The sequence below is a fragment of the Corvus cornix genome, chromosome 4, assembly GCF_000738735.6.
Source record: "Corvus cornix cornix isolate S_Up_H32 chromosome 4, ASM73873v5, whole genome shotgun sequence".
NCBI lineage: Eukaryota > Metazoa > Chordata > Aves > Passeriformes > Corvidae > Corvus > Corvus cornix.
In genome coordinates, this window is record NC_046334.1 from 17,460,939 (window position 1) to 17,484,016 (window position 23,078).

The 23,078-nt window shown below is 42.1% G+C and overlaps 1 protein-coding gene across 26 annotated transcripts in view; it reads left to right on the forward strand.

Moving 5' to 3' along the window:
• The window catches only part of ADGRL3 (adhesion G protein-coupled receptor L3), a 404,123-nt gene that overhangs the window by 192,556 nt on the left and 188,489 nt on the right, over nt 1–23,078 (forward strand). For all 26 annotated transcript variants that reach the window (XM_010411924.4, XM_010411928.4, XM_010411908.4 and 23 more), the window contains one exon: nt 2,162–2,271. In XM_010411924.4, coding sequence (XP_010410226.2) covers nt 2,162–2,271 — 110 coding nt within the window. The remainder of the gene's footprint in view (nt 1–2,161; nt 2,272–23,078) is intronic.

Sequence of the window (23,078 nt, forward strand, 5' to 3'; positions counted from 1 at the left end):
TGACACCACATAGTATTTGAGATTTTATTTGGGAGTTTTTCATTAGGTTTTCTGTGTTTCTTCCTCAAGTTGGCACTGGTAATTTGATCTCACCTTCTTTGCAAGTTTCTGTGTTTGGTAGGCTTTGCCATCCCCCATTCCAGAAATGTGTAGGGGAAGCTTCAAGATGTCCTAGAGTTGGGTGAAAAGATTTTGCATTTCTGTGCATCCCGAATTCCCCTTTCAGCCCCTTGTATCATGATGCTTTTAGTCTCTTCGGTGATACTGCAGAAGACAGCATGCATTTGAGGAGGTTAAAACTGGTGTTCACAGACAACTTTCTAGGTTGTTTTCACTTCTGGTTTTTGTGTCCAGGTTCTTGCATTAAAAAAAGGCCCACAAGGGAAATGCTTGATCATTCAAAGCAAACGCTTTCATCACAGATGAACCCTAAATGTGTTTGTTCCTCCTCCCACCTCCAATTCCTCATAATTGTGGATCTTTACTCATGATTTTGGCAGGTATCTTTCATCCATTGCTGTTATTCCATGTAATGTGGCCAGTTCTGTCCCTTCAGCCAGGAAGACTATTGATTAGACCAGTGAGATTGCTTTTTGAAAGGCACATTTAGCCCAGTAAAGGATTTTTGTTGAAAGTGAAATTTTGGATGATGTTCAAAGCCTCTCCTGGAAAACTGCCCGCTGGCATGGTCCAAGCTACCTGTGATATCCCAGCATGGGTGAGGACAGTTATCTTTTTTGTTAAGAAAATAATTTTTACTATGTGTATAATAAAACCTAGTCACTTGCTGTGATAACTGTTGTCTTTCAGCTAGAAAACACGAGAATTTCCCAGCCCTCTGGATTATCTGGTATCCAGCAAAACAGCCTGATGAGCAAGCATATCAGCTCTTAGTAATCTTTCCATAAAATTAAAGAAATTATGGAGCTTAAGGCAGTCGCTAATGAATCAATTTTAATTTATAGGCTCAAATAAAATCCACATTAAGGCTGACAAACTGTAGCCTCAGGTAAACACGAAGCATTTCCACTGCAGACCTAAATGAATTCTGTGCTGGATGTCACAGCTTCTGCCAGAAATCAGGAGGGTCAGGGCTCCTGTTTCACATCAGAGGAGGCAGAATCCTAAAGGAAGTAAATGCCATGGTCTAGCCCTTAGGAGGTCTCTTTATGGCATGCAAAAGCAGAAAAATCAAAGACTAATTACATTTCTCTCTCTTTTTTTCTTTAAGCAAACAAAGAAGTGGAGGACTTTTCTCTGTAGAATCACTGTTTGCTAAATGCTTTTGCATCACCAAATTACATTCAAATTGTACATTAGGGGTGGTTGTCCCATGAAATCAGAGGCAAATGTGGGTTTCTACACATGCACGAGTCAATCAGTCACCCATGGACCTGTATATGTGCCTCAGGAAGAGCATCTTGCAGGACCCAATCTCTCTGTGTGTGCTCTTAACCTGAAAGAAGCTTGCTGCAGCAGGCAGGTTCACTTCCTTCTGTGTTTCTTCTTCACAGAGAACAGTGCTTGCTTTTTTGGAAAAAGTACCTCATTTCAGGAGATAAATCCATGCCAGGCAGAATGATGGAATAAAACTTAGCCATTTGTGCTTAATGCATGGGTGTTGTCTTGTGAATGGTCAGACTGGGAAGTTTCCCTAGCAGGTCTTGCATGAAAAACATTATTTTGGTTTTTAGACAGCTTATTTGGTGATTGTCCCCCCCTCTTCCCCCACTCAAGTGTTGCTGTTTTAGTCTTTGCTTTGGCTTAAGCAGTATTATACAAGGTAACTGGTTTTGTGGGAACACTTAATAAAAAGTGTTATAAAACATAAAATGATCTTTTTTTGCCACTGTTGTTTATGGCAGCTGGTGAGGGGCTGGGCATACCCTACAGTTGTTGGTTTAGTCCTTGCATTTTGTTTGGTGAGGATGCTGGCATTAAATATCTCCTGGAGGGGGAGGTGCCACCATGCCTCTTCTCTTTCGGTTATAAGCTGATGAAGATGTTTGCCATCAGCCTCTGCATGCTCACTGCTGAGCTGCCCCAGCTGATGATGAAGTCCTGGCTCCTGCACCTTTTTCATACTGGAGGGGACACTCAGCTTCTTGACCTGTCCTTCTGTCTGGTCTGTTCTCTGACTCTCATCTTTATTGCTTTCCAGATGCAGTAATCGGACCCAGTGTGCAGTTGTTGCTGGCCCTGATGTGTTTCCAGACCCGTGCCCTGGGACGTACAAGTACCTGGAAGTGCAGTACGAGTGTGTCCCTTACAGTATGTATCTTCATATATTTGCACTTGTTTTTTTCAGTAGAGATTTGTTGTGGAGATTCAGCCAGCCTTGAGCTTGTCTCTTTGTTGCTCAAGGGTGAGTAAAGCAGATCACGTGCATCATACGAGACTGAGCTGATAAGGTATGAAAAATGGTTCTCTGTGCCAAGTTTGTGCCTAGGTTAAGGATATCCTAATAATGCCCTGTGTTGTACAGCATAACAGTGACATGTCACCTGTTGGAAAACACTTGGGAAACCCCATTAGAGAAAGCAGACGAGAGGAGTGAAGCATTGTTGGTAGCTTACAGCTTCTCTTTACAGAGGTTTATGCTTGTAATCATACCGCAGTGTGCTTTGACTGACCTATGTCCATGTAATTGTGGCATTTGATAAGTGCCTTCAATACAGTACTGTATCACCAAGGAGGTAGGAAGCTATTGTTTTGGGTAATTTGATGTTTGATGGTAGAAAAATACTAATTAATAAGCTTCCGAAGTTGTGAAGGGAAATTACAGGCAAGCCATTTAGAGTAAATTTTTGAGGGTAGAAAGCCAGTCATCTGAGATGACAGCAATATGTGCCAAACGGGAAATTCAGAGCTACAAAACGTTAAGTGTACCTCAGAATTTGTTTTCTGTAGCAACCAAATTTGTTACCTGCAGTTAAGGCCCTACTGCCAAAAAGGGCGTACCTGGAAAAGGAAATAACAATGATGATACGAGGAGTGCACTTTTTATTAGCAGTTGTAGAGAGCTGAGTGGTGAATAACAGCGCCATTTCCAGGTTTTCTGTTTGAGCAGGCCAAAGCTTCTAGCACAGCTCTCAAAATAATAAAGCAGGTGCTGGAATGGATGCTTTCAACCTGTAGTGTTGTATTGAGAGAGCAGCAGGAGGTGTCAATTTGCTCAAACCCAGAGTGTGGCTCAAGGACTAAGACCATCTTCTCTGTTGCCTCAAGCATGGGCTGCAGAAGAGCAGATGTGGCTGAGCAGTGACAGGCACCCTGTCCAGAGGGAAAGTGAGAGCTTACAGCCCCTGGGGTGGTCCCCAGCCCTCATGCAGGAGTCGGCCACCTGCCGGCTGCCGCAGCCTGGAAAGACTGGGTGGTGTTTGGCTTTTGTGAAATTCCAAGACCGCCTCTCTGCTGAGGGACTGGGATACTCTGCTGACAGGGGGCTCAATGTGTCCATATTTGGTTTTTCTAAACAAAAATGTGAAGCTTCTAGATGCAGTGATGGAATACTTTTTATGGGTTGAGCTATTAAACCTACGGAAAGATTGACATCAGGGCTAAGGGTCCTCCCTATCAAGAAGAATATTGTCCAAATTATAGTTTGGAGCTGTTCCACTCTAAATGAGGCCTTTCATTTCAGAAGCAACACTGTGCAGGGAAAGGGTTAGGGAAGATTGGTTTCAACCTATCACAGCAGGATGTATTTCCTTGTGATTTATGATTTGCATGAGGGTGTGCTGTTGCCTCCAGAGCCTGGGCTGGTAAAGCAATAGTCATTACTTGGTACCCCTCCACAGCCTTTGTTGAACATAAAACAAAGAGGAATAGTGGTGCCTTGTGAGAAAGGTATTGCCTGTCAGTATTACACCCTGAGGTGTTAATTGGCCCTGTGTACAAGATGTAGAATAACTCTTGTGAGAGGTTGCTCGGTACCAAACATACAGTAGGGATTGGGTATTTTTTAATGATCTGAATGCAGGGAGGAAAAGGATGACAACTGACACACTGCCTTTGCAATTAAGTTAGGAGCTTTGATGGCTGTTTCTCTGTTTCTTTATGAATCAAATATAGTGCCTCTGCAAGTAGAGTTAGGGGGGGAAGACAAAGGGCGAACACATGATGAAATAGGATCCAGTCTCCTGAGGTGGTTGTTGTGTGTTACCTAGGAAATTTTGGGTCAAATCTTCATGTGTTGTTATTCAGTGTAGCACCAGTGAAATTAGTTGTGTTCTGGCAAACCATGTCCCTTCATCTGCAGACATGGAGTGGGAAACCTAGAGCTTCATTTTATTCTTCTCCTACCTCAGTCTCTGCCTGGCTTCGTTACTGCCTCTATTTCTTCCCTCAGAATGGTCAGTTAAACTTTGTAGGTATTCCCCACCTGGGCCCCATGAGTGTCCCATAAGTGAAAGCCATCCAAGCGATGGGGAGGGTGTCAGCTCTGGGCAAATAGGTCAGCAAAGGCAGGGCTGGACTAAAGCTATGCCTGGTGGATGAAATCTGTTCCTCCTTTTATGCTCTATTATTATCAGAGGTCAGTTCTTGTCACTGAACCCACATGCCTCAGCCCTTGTGCACCCAGCCTCAGGTGAGTGGTGGTGTCTACCATATGGCCATCTCCTAAAGGAACACCTCGGCTGCATAATAGAGGGATTAATATTTCAGCAGGCAGTTGTACTTGTGTGCAATTCCAGCTTGCCTTTGTCTGGTTGGATGGGTTACTCCTTACAGTTTCAAATTATTCTTTATGGACAGAGAGTGGGTTTACCCAAGTGTTGGCTGAGCAGCAGAAGGGAGGGTGTGTGCATCTCAAGAGGAGGGAGTTTGGGAGTCATCTTTAACAGATGTTGTTAAGACTGACCTTAGGCACTTGTGCTCAGTATAATGCTAGTGTATATGCTCCCCCAAAAGAAAAATATGGAAGATTTAAAACTCCATTCGTTAGTCTGCTTCTCTTGAGATTTTATTATTTATTTATTAACTCTTCCACTGCTAGCTCATATAATTTTCAACAGGGAAGTATCCCCCTTTCCTCTCAGATGGGGGAAATCCAAACCTCCTCTAACTTCAGTAGTTCATATATTGTAAAATGTCCTTTACATTACCCCACACACCGCATTCCTCTGTGTTCGCTAGAGATACCCCTGACAAGGAGAGTTTTATGAGGCTGCAGTTACTCTCAACACATGGACAAGATGAGAGATGATTATGCAGTCCTCTTCTCATGTTCCTGATCCTGTAGTCGCTTTATGTGGTAGCAGCAGCCTTCTACTAGAATGGACAGTCATTCCAGGACATCTGGACTTTTTAGGTTGCCCTCTGACGATGAAAAGCAAGAGAAAAGCAGGTGATATCAGCAGGTAAAAAGATAGCAGGCCTAATTTGTCAGGCTTCAGTGGCATCAGTTGTATTTTTCTGGTATCAGAAAAAATCATCCAAATAATTTTGTCTTTCTCAAAGCAGGCCTTAGCACATGGCATGTATTTCTCTCACACCTCCTTTAGGTACTGCCCCTTTTCTTCTGAAATACTTAAATTACTACTCCTGTCTTCTTAAATTGAATTTGCTTTTAATAATTACTGACCAAGAGAGCCTGTCCACAGTTTTCAATTGAATACGTACTACACAAACCTGCAGTCTGCCATTGCCACAGCTGTGGACACCTCTCATTGTGGAGAGGTGGCTCAAACTGTGTTAAGCTGTTTTGTGCTGTGTGTGAGTATGAGAAACCTGACATGGTGAGGGTCCCCTTGATCCAGTACTCTGTTGTTTCCTACTGCATTCCTTCCCTCTCCCCTTCTCCCTTTACAGAGCAGAGTTAAATGGATAATGGGAACAGCAACGGTGGAGGTGGTTTTGTAAAGCTAGGTCAACACTCTCATTGCAGAAACACTTTACTATCATCTTCTGGTGCTTGTACAATCCTGTTGTCATGGTGCCAGTACATCTAGGAGTGTAATTTTTCTTATTTCACCTTTATAATGTGCTAAGGGTCTTCCAGTTTTACTCCTGAGCCAGTGCAGAAACCAGATGAGTGGTTTATCCAAAGCTGTACGTAGGACCATTGGCCAGCAAGGGAGCCCAGTTTTGCAGGAGCAGTGGTGCTGGGAGAGCTGCTGAGCTAGTTGGCATTGTAATCAGACAGATTTTCTAGCAATAACATGATAAACCCAAGCCAACACTTTGGTTTTGCTAACGCTAATACTGCCTCTGTATGTACGTGACACTTTACAGCTCAAACCATTCCGTGTTTTAGTAGTTCTGCAGGTATTTCTGAGAAGGAGGAACAAAGTGAACAACCCAGTGGAGGCTCTTTTTTCTCTCTTGAGCACATGTGCTCCATGGAACATGGCAGTAGCACTGCCCTTCATGGGTGGCACTCCAGATCAGAAGAGGGGGTGATTCCAACATGTGAGCAGCTATCGCCCGCTGGCTTTGCCTGAAATTTAGGGATTGGCTGCATTTAGTTTTATTTGGGTTTTGAAAATGGTGTGAGTTGAAAGCACCAGAGGTATTTTGGAATGCTTTTTTCTGTTCTTTTCCCTGTAGAGACAACCTTTACAGGCTCCCGAGGATCCAGCACACTGTTGAAAAGAGGATTTAGGTATCTGAGTCAGATTTACCTTGAGTCTTTCCTGAGCTCCCAGTTCCCTTAGGTTCTAGGTTTTGGAGGTCACAGAATTACTTGTGCATTGTTGTCCTTCAGAAGCAGTCTGTTTTTCAAATAGGAAATTGGAAAATTTAAGCTATAGGATAGGGCAAAGTGGATTCAAAAAGGACAAGCCCGTTGCTGCATTGATGGAAAGGATGGCAGCAGCAGGAGGGTGCCTCAGGCATGGCGTATCCCACTGTGATGATAACTTGCCTCACACCCAGGCCACAAGTCTTCCATCAGCTTTTAATATTGGGGAAATGTGTTGAAGGGGATGTTCCTTGCAAGGGAAGAATGCTCATGGCTTCCAGGGAAGGATGAATTGTCCTTTCTTTCCCTTCTGGGTAAACGGCCTGATATTGTGAAGGCACCATGTATCTCTGGTGCTGGCAGAGAATTTTCTTCTTTAATACTAACAAGAGGAAAGGGGAAAAAAAAACAAACCCACCAGAGCATGTTTCATTTTTTCTTTTCTTAGGACTTCTTTTCTTTTTAAACATGGAACCTGAAATCACATTTCCCAGTTGCGGTAGTGATGGAAGGAAAGGTCACAGCCTTGCTAGAAATATTCTTTTTATTGCTGATAGAGGAGTAGATGGGCTCACATATCAATAAAAGTGAGGGATGGTAAGTGTGATGTGGGAACAGAATTCAATAAAGTTTTATTGTATCACAAGTGGACTGAAGTGCATTTAAAAACATTAAATGAAGGCACACAATATCTGCTCTGCTGGACCTTAGGGCCGGTGAATAGACAGATAATTGAATAATGACATTTTTAAGAGAATACAAGCACTAGAAAGCAAACTGATATTTCATTGCTCTAAGATTGCTGGCAGAAAGGGAAAGAGAGGGGAGAAGATGGGACAAAATTGCAATCTGAAAACAATTTAATGAGACCACTTTTCCCAAGAATACAGTTTTTAATTATTTCTGGAGTGCTGTAAGACCATTATGTGGCCTCTAGGCTTTCCCTCTGTGTTTTCTTGCCGCCTTCTTCAGCGGTTGAGAAGCGGTGTTTGCCCACTGAGAGCAGTGCTGTGTTTTGTTAAACAAATGGACTTGCGGCTTTTCTGCTTTTCTTTTGCCCTGGGTTTTTATGTTTGCTTTGTTTTTGTTTTTTCCCCAGAGAATTTGGTCCCCCGAGGCCCAGCAGGGAGAATGGCAAACGTTCCCCAGGGATTAAGCTTGACTGTTGGCATTTTGGCCAGTAATGAGCAAATTCCCTCCTGAAGCCAGGCCTCCTTTGTTTTATTTAGTTAAATATATTATTTGTGTGCACGGGCTGGGAAGAATAAGTAGAACCAAAGAAAAAACAAACAAAAAAACCCCCAAACCATAAACTCAACAGCAGACCTAACTATTCATTATGATTATTTCTGAGCAAAGAATCTTTGTCTCCTGCTGACAAATTGCCTTTCTTCCAATGCATACAATTTCTTGGGCACTGCAGTCAAAAAAGCCTCTTTTTTGTATTCACTAAAATTCCCAGCTTTGCTTGCTGGTTTTTTGGTTTGTTTTTTTAATCCACAGAGGCAGAAATAAAGAATGTATTGCTTCCCTTATCAGTCTTCTTTTACTGTGTGTTTGTGGGGAGAGTGCACCTACACAACAGGCCGTTGGAAAGCACTCTTAGTTAAAATAACCTGATATTATGGGCCTTTGCAAACCTGCAGGCTGACCTATCTGCACAGTTGGTGTGCACAATGTTCAAGAAAGGGGAGGAAATCCTAGAGCTTCCTAGAGGGAAATAAAGGTATATCAAAACTTGAAGTAGCCTGATACGAAGGGAAATGAACATTTTTGTAAGGCACAGTGAAATAAATAGCAACATGGTTAGTTTTTGAATATGAGATGAGTTTGGCTTAAAATAAGGAAATTAGGTGGTTTCCAGTGTGTTGGTAATGCATACTGGAACAGTGTGGATTTTCTTGTGGGGAGAAGGTAGATAAATGTGAGGTAATCTCCATAGTAGGAAGGCCATCACTACCTGCTGCCTCTCTAATTTCCAGCATGCTTCTATGAAAAGCCAGCTCCTGCTGGCTCCTGTCATCTCTGTCCTTTCCTCCAGGGCATGGGACACTTCATCACATCTTCCACCTGAGCCACCTGAGCGTTTGTGTGAAAAGTAATTTTTTTTTTCTTGCTCTCTTAGTGTTTAGCTGATTACCTCCTGAACCAGTTCACCACTCCCTAGTCCCAGGCTTAAAGTATTGAAATGCCTCCATGCACTGATGCATTCTGTCTTTACTACATGCATTGGTTCTGGAAATCTCCATGAACAACAGGTTTTGCTCCCATATGTCTTGGGAGTTGCACAAGCTGTCTTTATCAGAAAAGTCACCACAGGGTTGTGCTCAACTCTGTTAGATCTGCGATGCTGCAGTGGAGTTGGAGTGTGTTGCAGCCTGGGCAACCTGTGAACTTCTCAGATGATCATGGGATGTTTGACTGCACATTTATCGATACTTTTATTATATTTTTAAGCTCATAGAGCTGGGACAAGTTTGGGAGTTTTTTTGAAAGAATATGAAAAGGTTTCTGTGGTAGAGCACAAGACGCAAAATTGTCATCTCTCCCCACCATCACTTCAGTCAGAAAATTTGCAGTGTGGAGACCCAGACTTTAAGTCAAAGAACGTAGTGTAGGTCTATTATGTGTTTCTCACATAGGCTGTTTTTCTTGATATAGAGCCCTGTCAGTTCTCCTGAGGGCCTCTATAATTGGTTTATTATGGAAGTGGAAGGTGGAAAACTGTGATGCGTAGTGTAAGTTATTTTATGAAGATTATGAATATGAGGGGGTAACTTAATTCCTTGTGTGACTTCTATGCACTATTTATTCCTTTCCAATCCTGACCCACAGCAGCTGAATTTTTAGTGAGAAACTGTATGGGTTTGGTTTGAGTCTACTCATTTAAACTAAAAGGTGCTTAAAATCTTTCACTCTGTTGCCTGACTACCTTCGGCCTTTGAGTATGAATCGAAGGTCATTGAATTGCAGAGAAACTTTCTTTCAGTGTCAGCAAACTTTGGGTCAGGTTCCTGGTAACCTGAGGATATCTGAAGTCATTAGTTTTTTCAAGAAATTCATCCTTGTCACACCCATTTCTAGCATAGTAAATAACTGATATTGTCTCAGCTAAAAAGGAAATTGTAACCAATACTGCACAGAAGGAAGAATGAAAATATGTTATATTCTTCAGTAAAGTCATAGGCTGCAGTCCTCCCACCTTGGCAGCTGATGGTTCCACATCTAAAGAGCAAGACATCTTTGTAGTGTCTGAAATAGAGTTGTCCTACCTTAATAAGGATGCTGACAAAACGTAGCAGCCTGACCCCTGCAAACGCTTTTCTGGAGCACCAATGGGAAGAAACCACCGGCTTTAGGTCATTTGTACCAAGCCATGTTTTTTTTTTCTGACATGAGACTTCTAGATATTTGCCACCAGTTTGCTGTCTAAACATGACCCCTCACTTCCCAGTTGTCTCTGAACAATTCTGTCATCGTTAAGAGGGATATATTCCTTCCCATCTTTAATAACCTATTGCTTAAATTGTGCTATTATGCCAAGTACCCTCTGGAGACGCTGATATGGATTTCATATGTTTTATAACAGATATTCATGGAAATAATATTTATATTTCTGGGGTTTATTCCTATTTTCCTTTAATTTCTCTTCCAAGAAGTATTGCAAAGGTTTCTTTCATTGGTGCAAGCAGTGTAAGGAGATTAAGACCATCCTTGCCAGGTGCTATTATAAATCCACAAAAGAAATGAAATACATTTATTGGGTTTTATTCTGGCCAATAGGGAGAACAGAGTATGTGTATCCAGTGGCTAAGTTGAGGATTGAAGTTCATTTCTTCTAGCGCATGAGGGAGGAGGAGGGAGGGGGGAAATTTGAGTATATTAAGGCAAATCCCTTTAGTGTGTGAAATACGAAAACACATCTTCCCAGATCTAAAAATACAACTTTTTTGAGTTTCTTTATATTAAAAGGGCTCCCAGGAAGAGCGCCAAATGCATCTGAATGTATTACTTCTTTCCCTCATTTCCTCCACTTTCCTTCTTAACAACATTTCCAGTCAACTTTTAACAATATAGGCCTGCAGGAAACCGCAGGAGTTGTATGTACCTCGAACCTCTGGCAAAGGAGACAAACATAGACTGCATAGCATTTGATTTTTGTTAGCTTCTGTTTCCAAGAGGAGTAAAATGGGAGGAATTGTGGAAGACTAAGGTAAAGGGGCCCTCCCCAGGGTATCCTTTTGAAAAACAGACAAAACACCAAACAAAATACTGCAACTTACTTCTAGAGGTTTCTTATCCAAAAATAGTCATGGCATGTCATTTACCTGGGCTAATTGCCAGCCTATGCAGAAATGTTCTTAAGGGTTTTTTGAGGTGTGTCTGACTTTTTTTTTTGAGGGGGGGATTGAGGGGGCGGGGAGTGGAATGACGACCAATTCGGATTAGGAAAGATTTATTCCAATTGATTTCACAGATGAATGTATTGCTGAGGGTCTAAACTAATCTCTTCCTCCAAAGACCTTTTTCCTTCCATGGGTAACTTAAAAATGTCTAATGTAGTTTTAAAAAATGCCTTAATCTCATTTATCTTTAATTTCTCTGTTCCGCTCTACAGGCCCACATAAAAAGATTTACAGTGGGTATTTATCCCTTCCAATATCAAAAGCAAATTCCCTTCCAGATCTCAATTTTCACTGATAATCCTCAGAGATGTATAATTTTAATTTACCTTGCAGATGACGTCTACCTGGTTTCTCTCTCTGCTTTTATGAAGGTATTATTCAGCTGCACCTCATTAACTCTGGTTTGTTTTATTTTTTTTCTTCTCTCTTGTGTGTGTTGAACGGTGTCTGTGAGTGAAACTATTGTCTTGTCCTTTGCTGGAGTACACATGGTGCAGCTGGGGCTGGCACGTCACCATGTAATCCAGCCGAGTCCTTTCTTTTTATCCCAGGAGAGGCAGCGTCGGGGCCTTGTCCTTTTTTTGCTTTAAAAATTAATAATTCACATTTTTCCATTTCATCTCTTAAAACGGCTTGCAGGACCACACAGATGCACACTCATGCACCTGAAAGCTTCCAAAACTTCAGATGTTCAGATCTGCAATATAATGGTTCTACTAAACAGAACAGGAACTATTGTGCTCTTGGGATTTTGAAAATGAGTCTATTATATTTAGGTGCCCTAATGAAAGCTGAGCTTCCCTGGAAATCTGCCTTTAATGTCCGTATAGGAAACACTCTGGCGTCATTCCACCTATGTTCCTATTTAAAGCAGCAAATCGTGCATTTAAGTGCTGTTCTGATGCAGCCCTAAAAGATGGTTCCATGTTTCTGCAGCAAAACTGAAGGGGTGTCAGGAATGTGAAGTCCATGGAGTAAATGCAGACTTGAGTTTGAATATTTGACTTTAAGAAGAAGAAAAATCCGGAAACAATATACAGATGGTGATGGAGATATTTTTTTATTAGTAAGACGTGGCTCAAAACATTGGAATTGTAAGATAAATGAGTTTCATAGTCTAGCCTCGTGTGGGAGAGCAGAATGGAGTGGCTAGTGACTCTCTTTGGTATGAAATTACACCGTGGCTCTACTGGTGGTCTTTTCCTTATCACAGATTGAAATTAGTCCTGCTTCGATATAATCCCATTTGTATCCTGCTGCTGCTTTGGGTATTTATACTCAGGTTTGGCAGTGCCTGAAACAGGAAAGACTGTTTCAGTCAGTAATCAGTATGGAGCTGAAGGTATCCAGGCATCAGCTACTAAAATGTAGCAGAGAAAAGATGGTCCTATCCCACAGGCACACCTGAGCCAGCTCTGATGCTGACCAGGGCATGAGATGCAGAGGCACAAGCTGTAGACCAGGGATAAATTTACCATGTGGATGTTTGTACAAGGCACAGTTGTACCCCTGGCTTCACTCGGGCTTTTCCCATTGGCACCACTGGGACACTCACAGCCAGGCATGTGCTTAAAGGTTTGATGGATGTCAGCTTGCGTGTTAGCATCTTATATATGGTGTATGCAACTAGAAGAAGCCTAATTTGGGGGGTACTTTATGTGCTGAGTCTGGGGTTTTGGAGAAGGAACAAATAGGCCTTTGTCCATTTAAAGACTTACTCAGAAGAGCGAGCATGTGCCATGAACATTTCCAATGAAGTCAATAATTAAATATGTTCCAGATGACTCTGGTGTGGGAGGATATTAGTAATTACCATAAAGTGACAAATCTACATTCTGTGGCTGGTACTTTGAAAACAAAAAGTCAGTGTTTCAAATAGAATCCATTAAAAATATGACCTGATTCAATTGTCATGTTTAAGTTAAAATAATGTCTTAAGTTTTGGACCTTTTTTTCTGATTTTTTTTTTTTTAACAGTCTTAATAGAGGTGTAGTACTTGTTTTTCAGTACATGCCTTTGATGAGAGCCCGCTGAAACACTTGGGAGTTCTCTTGTTGAGTTGGAGGGAATTTGGATGCACAGAGTGAAACTGGACAGTATTTAAATCAGTGCAGCCTTGCTTATTAAACAGCATGAGTCTGAGCCTTCACATTTGGGAGAAATCTGTGGTGCAGTGATGATAATATGGAGAGATTTCCAGTGAAAAGGAAAAGCATTTCTTTGTCAAAGAGGGCTGGTCCCTTCTGCCATCTTGTCTCAGAAACAAAATTAAATGGCTAACAAGTCTCAAACCAGTTCTGAACTACACAAAAACAATCATTCACGTTTTGCCTTAGTAAGAGGAAGATCACAGAGCTGGGGTTTGGGTGTGCAGGGAGAAGACAGGAAAGGCCAAAACTCAATTAGAGTTGAAACTGGACAGTGTTGTGGCAGATAACACAAAGAGGTTTTTAAAGGTACTTTAATACCAAGAGGAGGTCTAAAGAAAACATTGGGAGTGATACTTGTTGAAGGTGATCACCCCCACTAATGGAGATGAAGAAAAAGTGGAGGCATTCAATGTTATTTTTCTTTTCCCTAAGTCTTTAATAATCCTGACAGACCTTGATATCCCTGCTCCTTTCAACTGGAGGACCATAAGTGTGTGGGAGCAGTGACTTTCCTTTTGTGAAATTGTAAGGGACCAGCTGCATCAGCCGAATGTTGACAAGTCCATGGTCCCTGGTGGGATTCATCCCAGAGTAGTGATGGAACTAGCAGATGTTATGGCAAGGCCCCTCTTGATCATTTACCAAATGTCTGGGGAGTCCCTGCTGACCTGAAGGTAGCCGATGTTATTCCAATTTATCCAAAGGACTGTTAGTCTGACCTCAGTTCCTGGAAAATTATGAAGATGATCATAGTGGGGTACTATTGGTAGGCATTTAAAGAATAGTCCAATTGTCAGGCACAGCCTGGGTTCACAAATCCCTGTTTAAATAATTTGGTGTATCCTTCTATGACGAGGTCATTTGCCTAGTGGATCAAAGATCTGGATACAGGATGTGAATGCACTATTAGCAAGTTTGCTGATCCCAAATTAGGAGTTGCTGTTAACTCTCTTGAGGGATGAGAGGCGTTGCAAAGGGAGCACATATAGATTGGAGCATCAGGCAACGATTAATGGGACAAAATTTAACAAGAACAACTGCTGGATTCTTTACCTGATATGGGGGAGTGGCAGCCCTGCAGAAGGGCATCTGGGGATGATGGTTGACAGCAGCTCAGTGTGAGCCAGCAGAGAGTGCCCTGGCAGCCCACAGGACAAACCCTATCCCTGGGGTGCATCAAACACAGCATAAGCTGCCAAACAAAAAAGGTGGTTATCCTGCTGTGCATTGGTGCAGCCTCCACCTTGAGTCCTGTGTGCACTTCTGGACCCCACCATTTAAAAAGGATGTTAAGGTGCTCTAATGCTTACGAAGGAGGGCAACAAAGCAACAAGGTGAAAGGGATGGAAGACATGTCCTGTGAGGAGCAGCTGAGAACTTTGGATTTGTCCAGTTTGGAGAAAAAGAGTTCAAGACTAGTTGCTTTCTACAAATTCCTGAAGGGAGGATGTGTTAGAGGGAGGTGCTGAGCTCTGCTCCCTGGGATCCAGTGATAGGACACATTGGAATGGTTCAAACTGTGCCTGGGGAAGCTTAGTCTTGACATTAGGATGCATTTCTTTGCTGAGAAGGTCCAGCACTGGAGGAGGCTTCCTGGAGAGGTGTTTGATACCCCAAGCCTGCCAATCTTAAAGAAGCATGTGGACAATGCCCTTAATACTGTGCTTTGGGTTTTGGTCAGCCCTAAGTGACTGAACAGTTGGACTAGATGGTCATTCCAACTGAAAATAAACCATTTTTGCCATGGGAAGATGCTGATGCTTCCCAGTGAAATGATAAATGGGGTTTCCAGAGCCCCATGTGTGTGCCTGGAGACATTTGGCCATTGTTGGTGTAATGTGTGGTAAGAAAGCTCAAACAAATTGCTTTGCAGCACTTCTTCATCTGAACATCTATACTCATGTTGAAATGGGTTTTTGCAGTCAAACACAGCCCAAATCTTATCAATTATGAATGGCTACAACAGATGGTATATATTATTGGTTTTAAGAATAAGTGATACGTTTCAAACAAGAAACACATGTTGCTCAGCAGCTTTAGCTGCCACTTCTGAGATGGGAACCAAATCCCTGACCTTGTCTTCCCTTCCATTTGTTGGATAACATCCTATTTTAATAACCAAAAAATGAAGACCATGAAATACTGCACGATGGAAAACTGTGTGCAAACATCAATTCCTGTGTAAGAGGATCCTGCTCTTTCTCAGTTTGCTGGGAGCTGCACCTGTCTGGGCAAGGGTGAAATTTGTGTTTGCAGCACAGCTATCGATCAGTCTTTCCCAAGGGTCCTTGGGACAGGGAATTTCTGCAAAACTTCTTACTTGAAGTTTCAAGAAGTTTGTGCAGTGGAACTGGCTGTAACCTGAGATTGAAGTATATCATGATGATGTTGATGAGTGCTTTGTCAGATACCTGGCTTTGCAGAAAATACTGTGTATTCCTTCAGTTTTCCTTTCAGTCCCCATTTGTTGCATTGCTTTCTTTTAAAAACTTGAAATAATTGCCATAAATACAGCAGGTGAAAGGTTTTTGGGGGTAAAAGCCTGGCTCTTGAAGAGCAATCCAGATGAACTGTAGCAGTCCTTAGAAACTGGACCAAAAGTCATGGAGACTATATTCCCTTAAGCTTGTGCCTATTTTTGCTATAGATATAAAATTCTATGTACATGCTTTATCTGGAAACAAATAAACTCTGTAAGCATGTACAGGATTGGTGCTTAATTTGGTGGAGAAAAGTCCATTTAAAAATCTTCATTGCTTTTACAAAATTTGCTACAAAAACGTTTGCTGTTTATGATGCAGAATACATCTAGATGCATTGCCAGCACAAATGAGCCAAAGGTATTTTGTGATAGTAGCCATTCAAAAATAGAATCACAATAATTTGTTTATTTTCTGATTTATGAAATTGCTACAGCATCTTGGCTGAAACTGCGGGTAGAAAGCGTGTATGTTCTTCCTCTGGTGTTTTAAAGTTCTCACTTAACATTCATAACACAGCAAAATACTCATTTCTGTGTCTTTAAAACCAATCATATTAGTTATTCCCCTGCTGAATTTAGTGCTTATTCAAATGCGCTCTCTGCTCTCCTTGAAAAGGAATTTTGGCTCAATTTCTTTAGTGCAAAGCCCTTCCTTAGTGCCTTGATAACACAGTGTTATCTTATTCTGTAATACTTCACCATACAAAGCAATCTCAAACTCAAGGAAGCATGCCAAGAGACACTGGGCAAAAAGCCCTTATGTAAAGTTTGAACTTCTTTCCCTTAACAGTGCAGCATTTGCACAACCCTCTCTTCAGGCAAAGAAAATAAATAAATCAAAACAAAGCTCTAAAGTTAACCAAGAAGTTTTTAAAGCAGTACTCTTGATATTTATTTTAATGGGAAGAAATCAACTTTATGTCACTTTTATCAGGCTAAACTAGAGGAATTCTGCAGTGCCCTTTCCTGACAGTGGGACAAACTCCTTGTGTTTTGCCCAGATCTGTATGTAAAAAGTTTCCAATGAAAAAGCCTATCTTTTCTTTTTTTTGAGGTGGAATTTGATGCTTTACGGGTTGTGTGTGGGAGTGTGGTGACAGTTAGGAAAGGCCTAAGGGATTTTTTTTTTTTTGCTCTGGAGCTCAGGGTAAGAAAAAGCAGACTTAGGTACTGATGGCCACCTTGGCAAGAGTTGCACCTCCTGCTACCCAAATTGTGCTGCTTGAAGATGCACAAGAGATGCACCCTTCTTCTTCACTCCAGCTTGTGATCATCCTTCCTGTGATCCTCTTGGCCCAGCGCGGAGTTACTGCATTTAATGTGACGTTGGCGCTCTTTGCCATGCGGTTTGTGGGCTGCATAAATCTGAGCAGGATGACAGTCTCTTTGGAACTCAGGATGTGTGGGAAGCAGCCCCAGGTACTCAAGGTTTGCAGTCTTTCTCATGATATCACAGTCCATGGAAATTGGGTGTATGGATACCATTAAGTAGTGTCAAGATGAGAGCTGTCTCCAGAGAGATTATTTATCACTTTCCTTTCCCTCTGCCTGAATTCAGGGAGATTTTATTGAAAATTCACCTCTCATCTCCCCTTTTATTCTTTCCACTTCATTTCTCGCATTCCCGCTTGCTCTACCATAAATATACCTGCACAGCTCTGACTGTGGCTTTACGAGCTTCAGCCTCTTAAACCCAAATGCTGTTCTTTGCAGGCAACCTCACCTTTCAGGAGCAGAGGCTCTCCTGGAACATGCAAGAGGATACTGGCTTGTAGAGCACTGGATTTACTATTTATCAGTCAACTTGAACTTCATTTTTTTTTTCTGTATTTTTTTATTTTTTTACCTTTTTCTCATCGCGCCAGTTGAGAGTCCCAAAATGTGCTCCCCCTTAGGAATGCAGAATTAGCCTAACGTAGTGCTCACATGGCTTTTGTGGTACCAATGGTGTGTTTGCCTTCGGTCAATCAATAGGGTCAAGAGGCGAGAGTTTGTCTGGTTTATATCAGTGTTTGCCTGAAGTCAAATAGGTAGCCAATTAAATTTTCCAATATTGAATGAGGAGAGAAGTGGTAGTGTCAGCTCTTCTACAAATGCATATTAAATTATATGATGCAGAAGTGGCTAAAGATGATTCACAGCAATAATTTGACCCAGTTATGTGTTATTGCATTTAAAAGACAACTGAGGGCTTGATTTCATTGCCAGCTGTGTGGTAGTTAATGATCAGTAAGAAAGCACCAAACTGAGAGCAACTTCTGTTTCTAAATACAGCCCACCACGCTGAATTTCAGACATTCCCAGAATGAACTGTGTGTGTGTAGTGGATCTAAAAATAAGGAGAAATATGCTTTTATTGGAGACCAACAGTATATATTCACTGCAAAACTGTTCTTAAGTAACAAAGAAAAATTATATGCAGAAATGATGGACTTGCTTCTAAATGCACATAATTGCTCTGACCTACAGCTATATGACTCCTGATTAATGCCAGCCATAAATGATTGTCCTAACACAATTCTGAAACCTGTGTAATTAGCAGGAGAAGACAAAATTGTTACTTCCTCTTCGGACTGACATTTTTACTGCAACCATTATTTTTAAACACATCAGGCAAGCTCTCTGCCTGAGTGGTCTGTCCAGTGCCATTGTTTTAAAAATTCATTTCTGGTAACAATTGCACATATGATAAACATCAGTTTGAAAATTCAATTTACTGCGTAAAGAATTTGGGGACACAGTTTTTCATACAACGAAATAAGTCAATTAGAGCCTTCTTTTCACAGCCTGCAGGTTTTCTTTCAAGCAAAATAACAGTGCATTTGGTCTATAAAAGTGTAGGCATAAAGCTCTAAAGACAATGTGCTACAATAATGTCGAATTGAAGGTGCCTAAGAGAAAATGAATGTTACAGGGTTTTTTCCTTTGATTTTAGGTTTTATTATGTGTGTGCCTTGTTAATTCCATTTAAAGAAATGAGAAATGCAAATATCTCTTGCTCTAAAACACACTTTATTTGAAAAAAACATAAATTCTTTCATGTATTAATTAAAATGTAGCAGCAGCCTGATGTCTGTCTTCACCCAGTGCTGTGCTGGAGACAGTTCTGTGGTGATATGTGGCGGCTCTGAAAAAGCGTGGCAAACTGGGTGATGCTCTGGACATCAAGCAGAGAAACCTCTGGCTTCACTCACTTGTCTTTCTAGTTGAGAAAGAATCCATTATGTGGGCCTGAATTTTGGACCAGTGGATGCTCCCATTGGGCCATTTGGGCAGGTTTTTGAAGGGGGGATGGAGCAGAAAACAGAATTTCAGCACTGCTTGTAGCCATACTTTTAGCTTAAATCCAAACAAAATTTGGTTCAGTTTCTCAGGGAGTTGCCCCATCAGATTGTTCAGAGACAAGGTTTTCTTAGCAGCCCAGTACCTAAAGGCAGAGCTTTTCCAACATCACAGTTTGCCAGACCCCAAACCTAATTGACCTGGACTTAAAAATTGGTACCAAGGAATTGCTGGAAATAGACATACTCTGTTGTGTGTTCCTGCAGCATGCAATTGATCTAAGAGCTCGGAATGTTTTCAGCTAGGCACACAGAAGGAGTTAAGTGCTTTTAAAAACCCGGTCATGCCTCTCTAAGGCTTAGTCTGCAAGAGCAGATTAATGCAGCCATGTTTGATGCTTATCCTGCTAGAGGTGCTTTGCAGTGGACATTGCCTATTGCCTGCACTCTTCCTGGCTGCTCAGGCAACAGTGTAATTGCAAAAAGATGAGTGAGAAAAATAGCAAGCTTGGCATGTAAGCCTTGCAGGGGAACTGACAGACAAAAAAAAAAAAAAAAAAAAAAAAAAAAAAAAAAAAAAAAAAATTAAAAAATCTTCAGTTTAGTGTTCAGTTGTAATTGTTTAGAATTTTTGAACACACTTTCTTTTTTTATCCAGAAGAGCTAATCCTTGATCCTAATCCTCCCTGCAAAAAAGGGAGCTCATTGATACTGATGAGGATATTGAAGGGATGTTGTGACTTGCCATATAGCATTCTAGGGGAAGGCAAGCTCTCTGTGATTATTCTGCAGGTCATATGGACCCGCTACATTAGATGTTTCATCCTTTGGTTGGGAGTGTTGCAGTATAAGGTGTAGGGAGGGCAAGACCTGCAGGGTTGTTAATCAGTCTTGTTTTCCTCTTGCTGATGACCTCACTCCCTTGTGTCGGATTTTGGAAGGAAACACAGTCTTGGCTTTACAGTGTAATGTTGGTGTTCCAGATTGCATTTCTGTTCCCCAGGTATGAAATCTCACTCTACATTCCTCTATCTGCTGGATATTACTTTTAGAAAAGCTAATAAATATACTCCACATTCTTCCTGTTTAGGTTAGTTTGGTCATAATGTATCTCTTTCCTCTTCTCTTCCCCTGCTATCTTTAAAATGTCCAGTACAGGACTTTGTCTGACATGAACTAATTTTTGTTTTACATCTTTCCCATCTCCAATTCTAATCTTGAACCAGTTGAAAACTCTTTGCTCCTTTTTTGTTTGCCCTAAAACTGCAGGGCAATACCCTATGGTGGTGCTATAGATAATTTTAATTTTGGCTTATAGTTCCTGAGTGTGTGTGGTGCTAGGAGATACTTTTTACTCTTAAAAAAACTTCATTTGTACATGTGTTTACTTAAATTCATATGTGGAAAAAGAAAAGCCTTGGTTTTAAAGAGTTTTCAAGCACTTTTATTTTTTTGATTATATAAAAATAAGATTTTTCTCTTTCTATTTTCCTTTGAAATGTGTACTGAAAACTGCTGAATGGCGATCCTCACATTTTCAGTGTGGATACTGTTCTGTACAAGAGACCTCATGTGCAACAGTGTTGAAAATCTAATCAGGAATGCTTCATGGAGCTGCAAAATCATTGCTGGATCAAACATTTTAACAGGGAAGCTCAAGATGTAATTTCCAGAGAAGGTCATGATTGCAAACGCTGTGTTGACTGGGTGTGACCTGGATGAATCCTGATGGTCCAGGAGGAAGCCCAGTTGTGCCCAAACCTGATGGCCTCTCTTTTCCATCCCAGTTTTCCTTTTGTGAAACATAGCTGTTATGTGGCTAAAGGTTGGAAAACAAAGCAGAAATTGTGATTACAGTCAACAAGCTCAGCATTCTCCACGCTCAGGTCCCAGGCGTGATGATATTGTGTGCGGCAGTGCCATTTTCCACTACTGACTTTGTGAGCAGGAGCTTTCCCTGACCTGCTCTGTAAAGCCCATGTTGAACACAAAGCCCAGAGTCCCCTTTAGATTTATTAACAAAGAAAGCAACAAAAACTGCTGTGCTGAGCCACTCCTGGGGCTCCTCCCCAAGGACCTCACTGCTGAGAGCTGGAGTCCTCTCTGTGCACCAAGTACAAACAGGGGAGGCAAGATGTGTTCTGCAGAGCTGCTTAACCCTTTCCATCTCACTGTCTCTTGGGGAAAGGGGGGGTGGCGAGGAGGATGGGGAGGCAGTTTGGTGTTTATTTTTATCTCAGTCCCCATAGCGTGCTTACACTACGTGACTTTTGTATAATCTAATGGGTAGGTTCCTGCTGTTATAAGTAGGAAAATTCAGAGTCAAAGGTCTTGTGACTCTGAAGCCATTGTGTGCATGTCACATGCCTCACCGCATTTGGCTACCCTTGCAGTTGTGGTCAGGGGGAGCTGAGAACTTAACAAAGGGCCTAACTGGCTGTGCCCCACTGGTAGCCTATCTTGGCATTTATTTCCTCTAAGCACCTAAACATCTCATTTTGCTCTTCCCTGCAGTGAATGTGGTCTCTCAGCGATCCTGAACTCCAGCTCTTGCTGTTGCGTTTTCCGCTTTCTTGTGGTTCTGGTCTGTGTGTTTTTAAAGGTGACGTCTTTGAGATCCTTGACCTCTGCTGGCATTGCTAGGAAAGGAAACAGTAAGGCCTTTATTCAGAGCCACTGCAAACTGGTGCAGCTCTGGTGGGGTGGGTATGAGGCATGTTTCCTTTCCCAGTATGGTATCCGCCAGTCTAGCGTAGCTCTACGGCAGGTGTGTACATGCAAAGCTGCTTCCAGTTTTGTTTTATCTTGCAACTTAAGAGTCTTCTTCTGTACAGACATCAGGAGTGGGGAAGATCATCATCAAGAACACCAAATGCCCTGGTGCTCTGTTAGAGACAGGAGGGATGGTGACAGCCGTGGACCATTTGTAGAGGGGCTGTGGCTCCAACTCCCTACTGTTTCCCTGTATTTGGTGCCCATTGAGCAGCATCCCTGTTCCCATCCCCAGCTGCCTCAGACCTCATTGACAATGGCTCACTAGTGGTAACAATGCTGGTGGAGACGAAGCTGTCGCCTCCTTGGCTATCCCTGCTTATGGGATGGGCACCACCAGCAGGTTCACGCAAAGACAGCTGCCCTGACCACAGGGTGCTGGGGCGAGCTGCTTCTGAGCCTTTGCCATCATCATGGGGTCTTGAAGTGTGACCAGAAGGCAATGGACACTTAGGCTGTGGTCTGTTCTCTAGACATTCCTCTTGGGACCTGACTTGTGTAAAAGAGGAGCAGCTGTGTTGTGCACCAGCTTTAAAAAGACAGCTTTCCAAAGTGCAGCCTATTCTGGGAGTTTAACCTTGTAAAGACTGAGGCCAGACGCAGCTCTCAAAGGAAGAGAAACAGCTTTTGATGTTGCTTCCTCTGAGGCAGACAGAGGAGCATTTCTTACAGACTTTTCTCCCTCCTGCTGCTTGATGAATTCAGCTGTAGAGTCAGATCCATGGGGAGACTGTCACCAGGAAGGGTTTGGCCAGTTTGCAAGCCAACACCTGAAAACAATGCTGTAAAGTAACAAACCGTCTCAATTCCTTAGAGCAGATCTTCCTGTGACCAGACATTCTCCAGCAGACTCTGCTGATGGCAGACAGGCATCCAGACAGGTAGCACAACTGAGAAGATATTTCAGAGTTCCTTAAAAAGACATCGACACGTTCAAAGCCTGCCTCCTCTCTCCTGAGCAAATGGGATCCACAGGAGTTCACAACATTGAATCTGTGGGACTAGAGGAAAAGAAAAATTCTCTCTTATAGCTGTTTACTGTCTGTCTAAATAGAGGCCACCATGCTGTATTCTGCTGACCATCCTTAAAAAGACCTGGGTAAGGTGACCTTTCTGGGCTGCACACAGCACATTGGAAGGATGCTGACAGCTGCATTTGCAGTGATCATCCCTTGAGGAAAGCATCCGTGCTTGCTCCTTATGTTTGCAGATTTTCATACTTGATTTTGGACTATGGTTAAAGCACAGGAAGCCCGTTTTGGTGCTATTTCCCAGCTCCACCACAGCTTCCTTGGACAAAG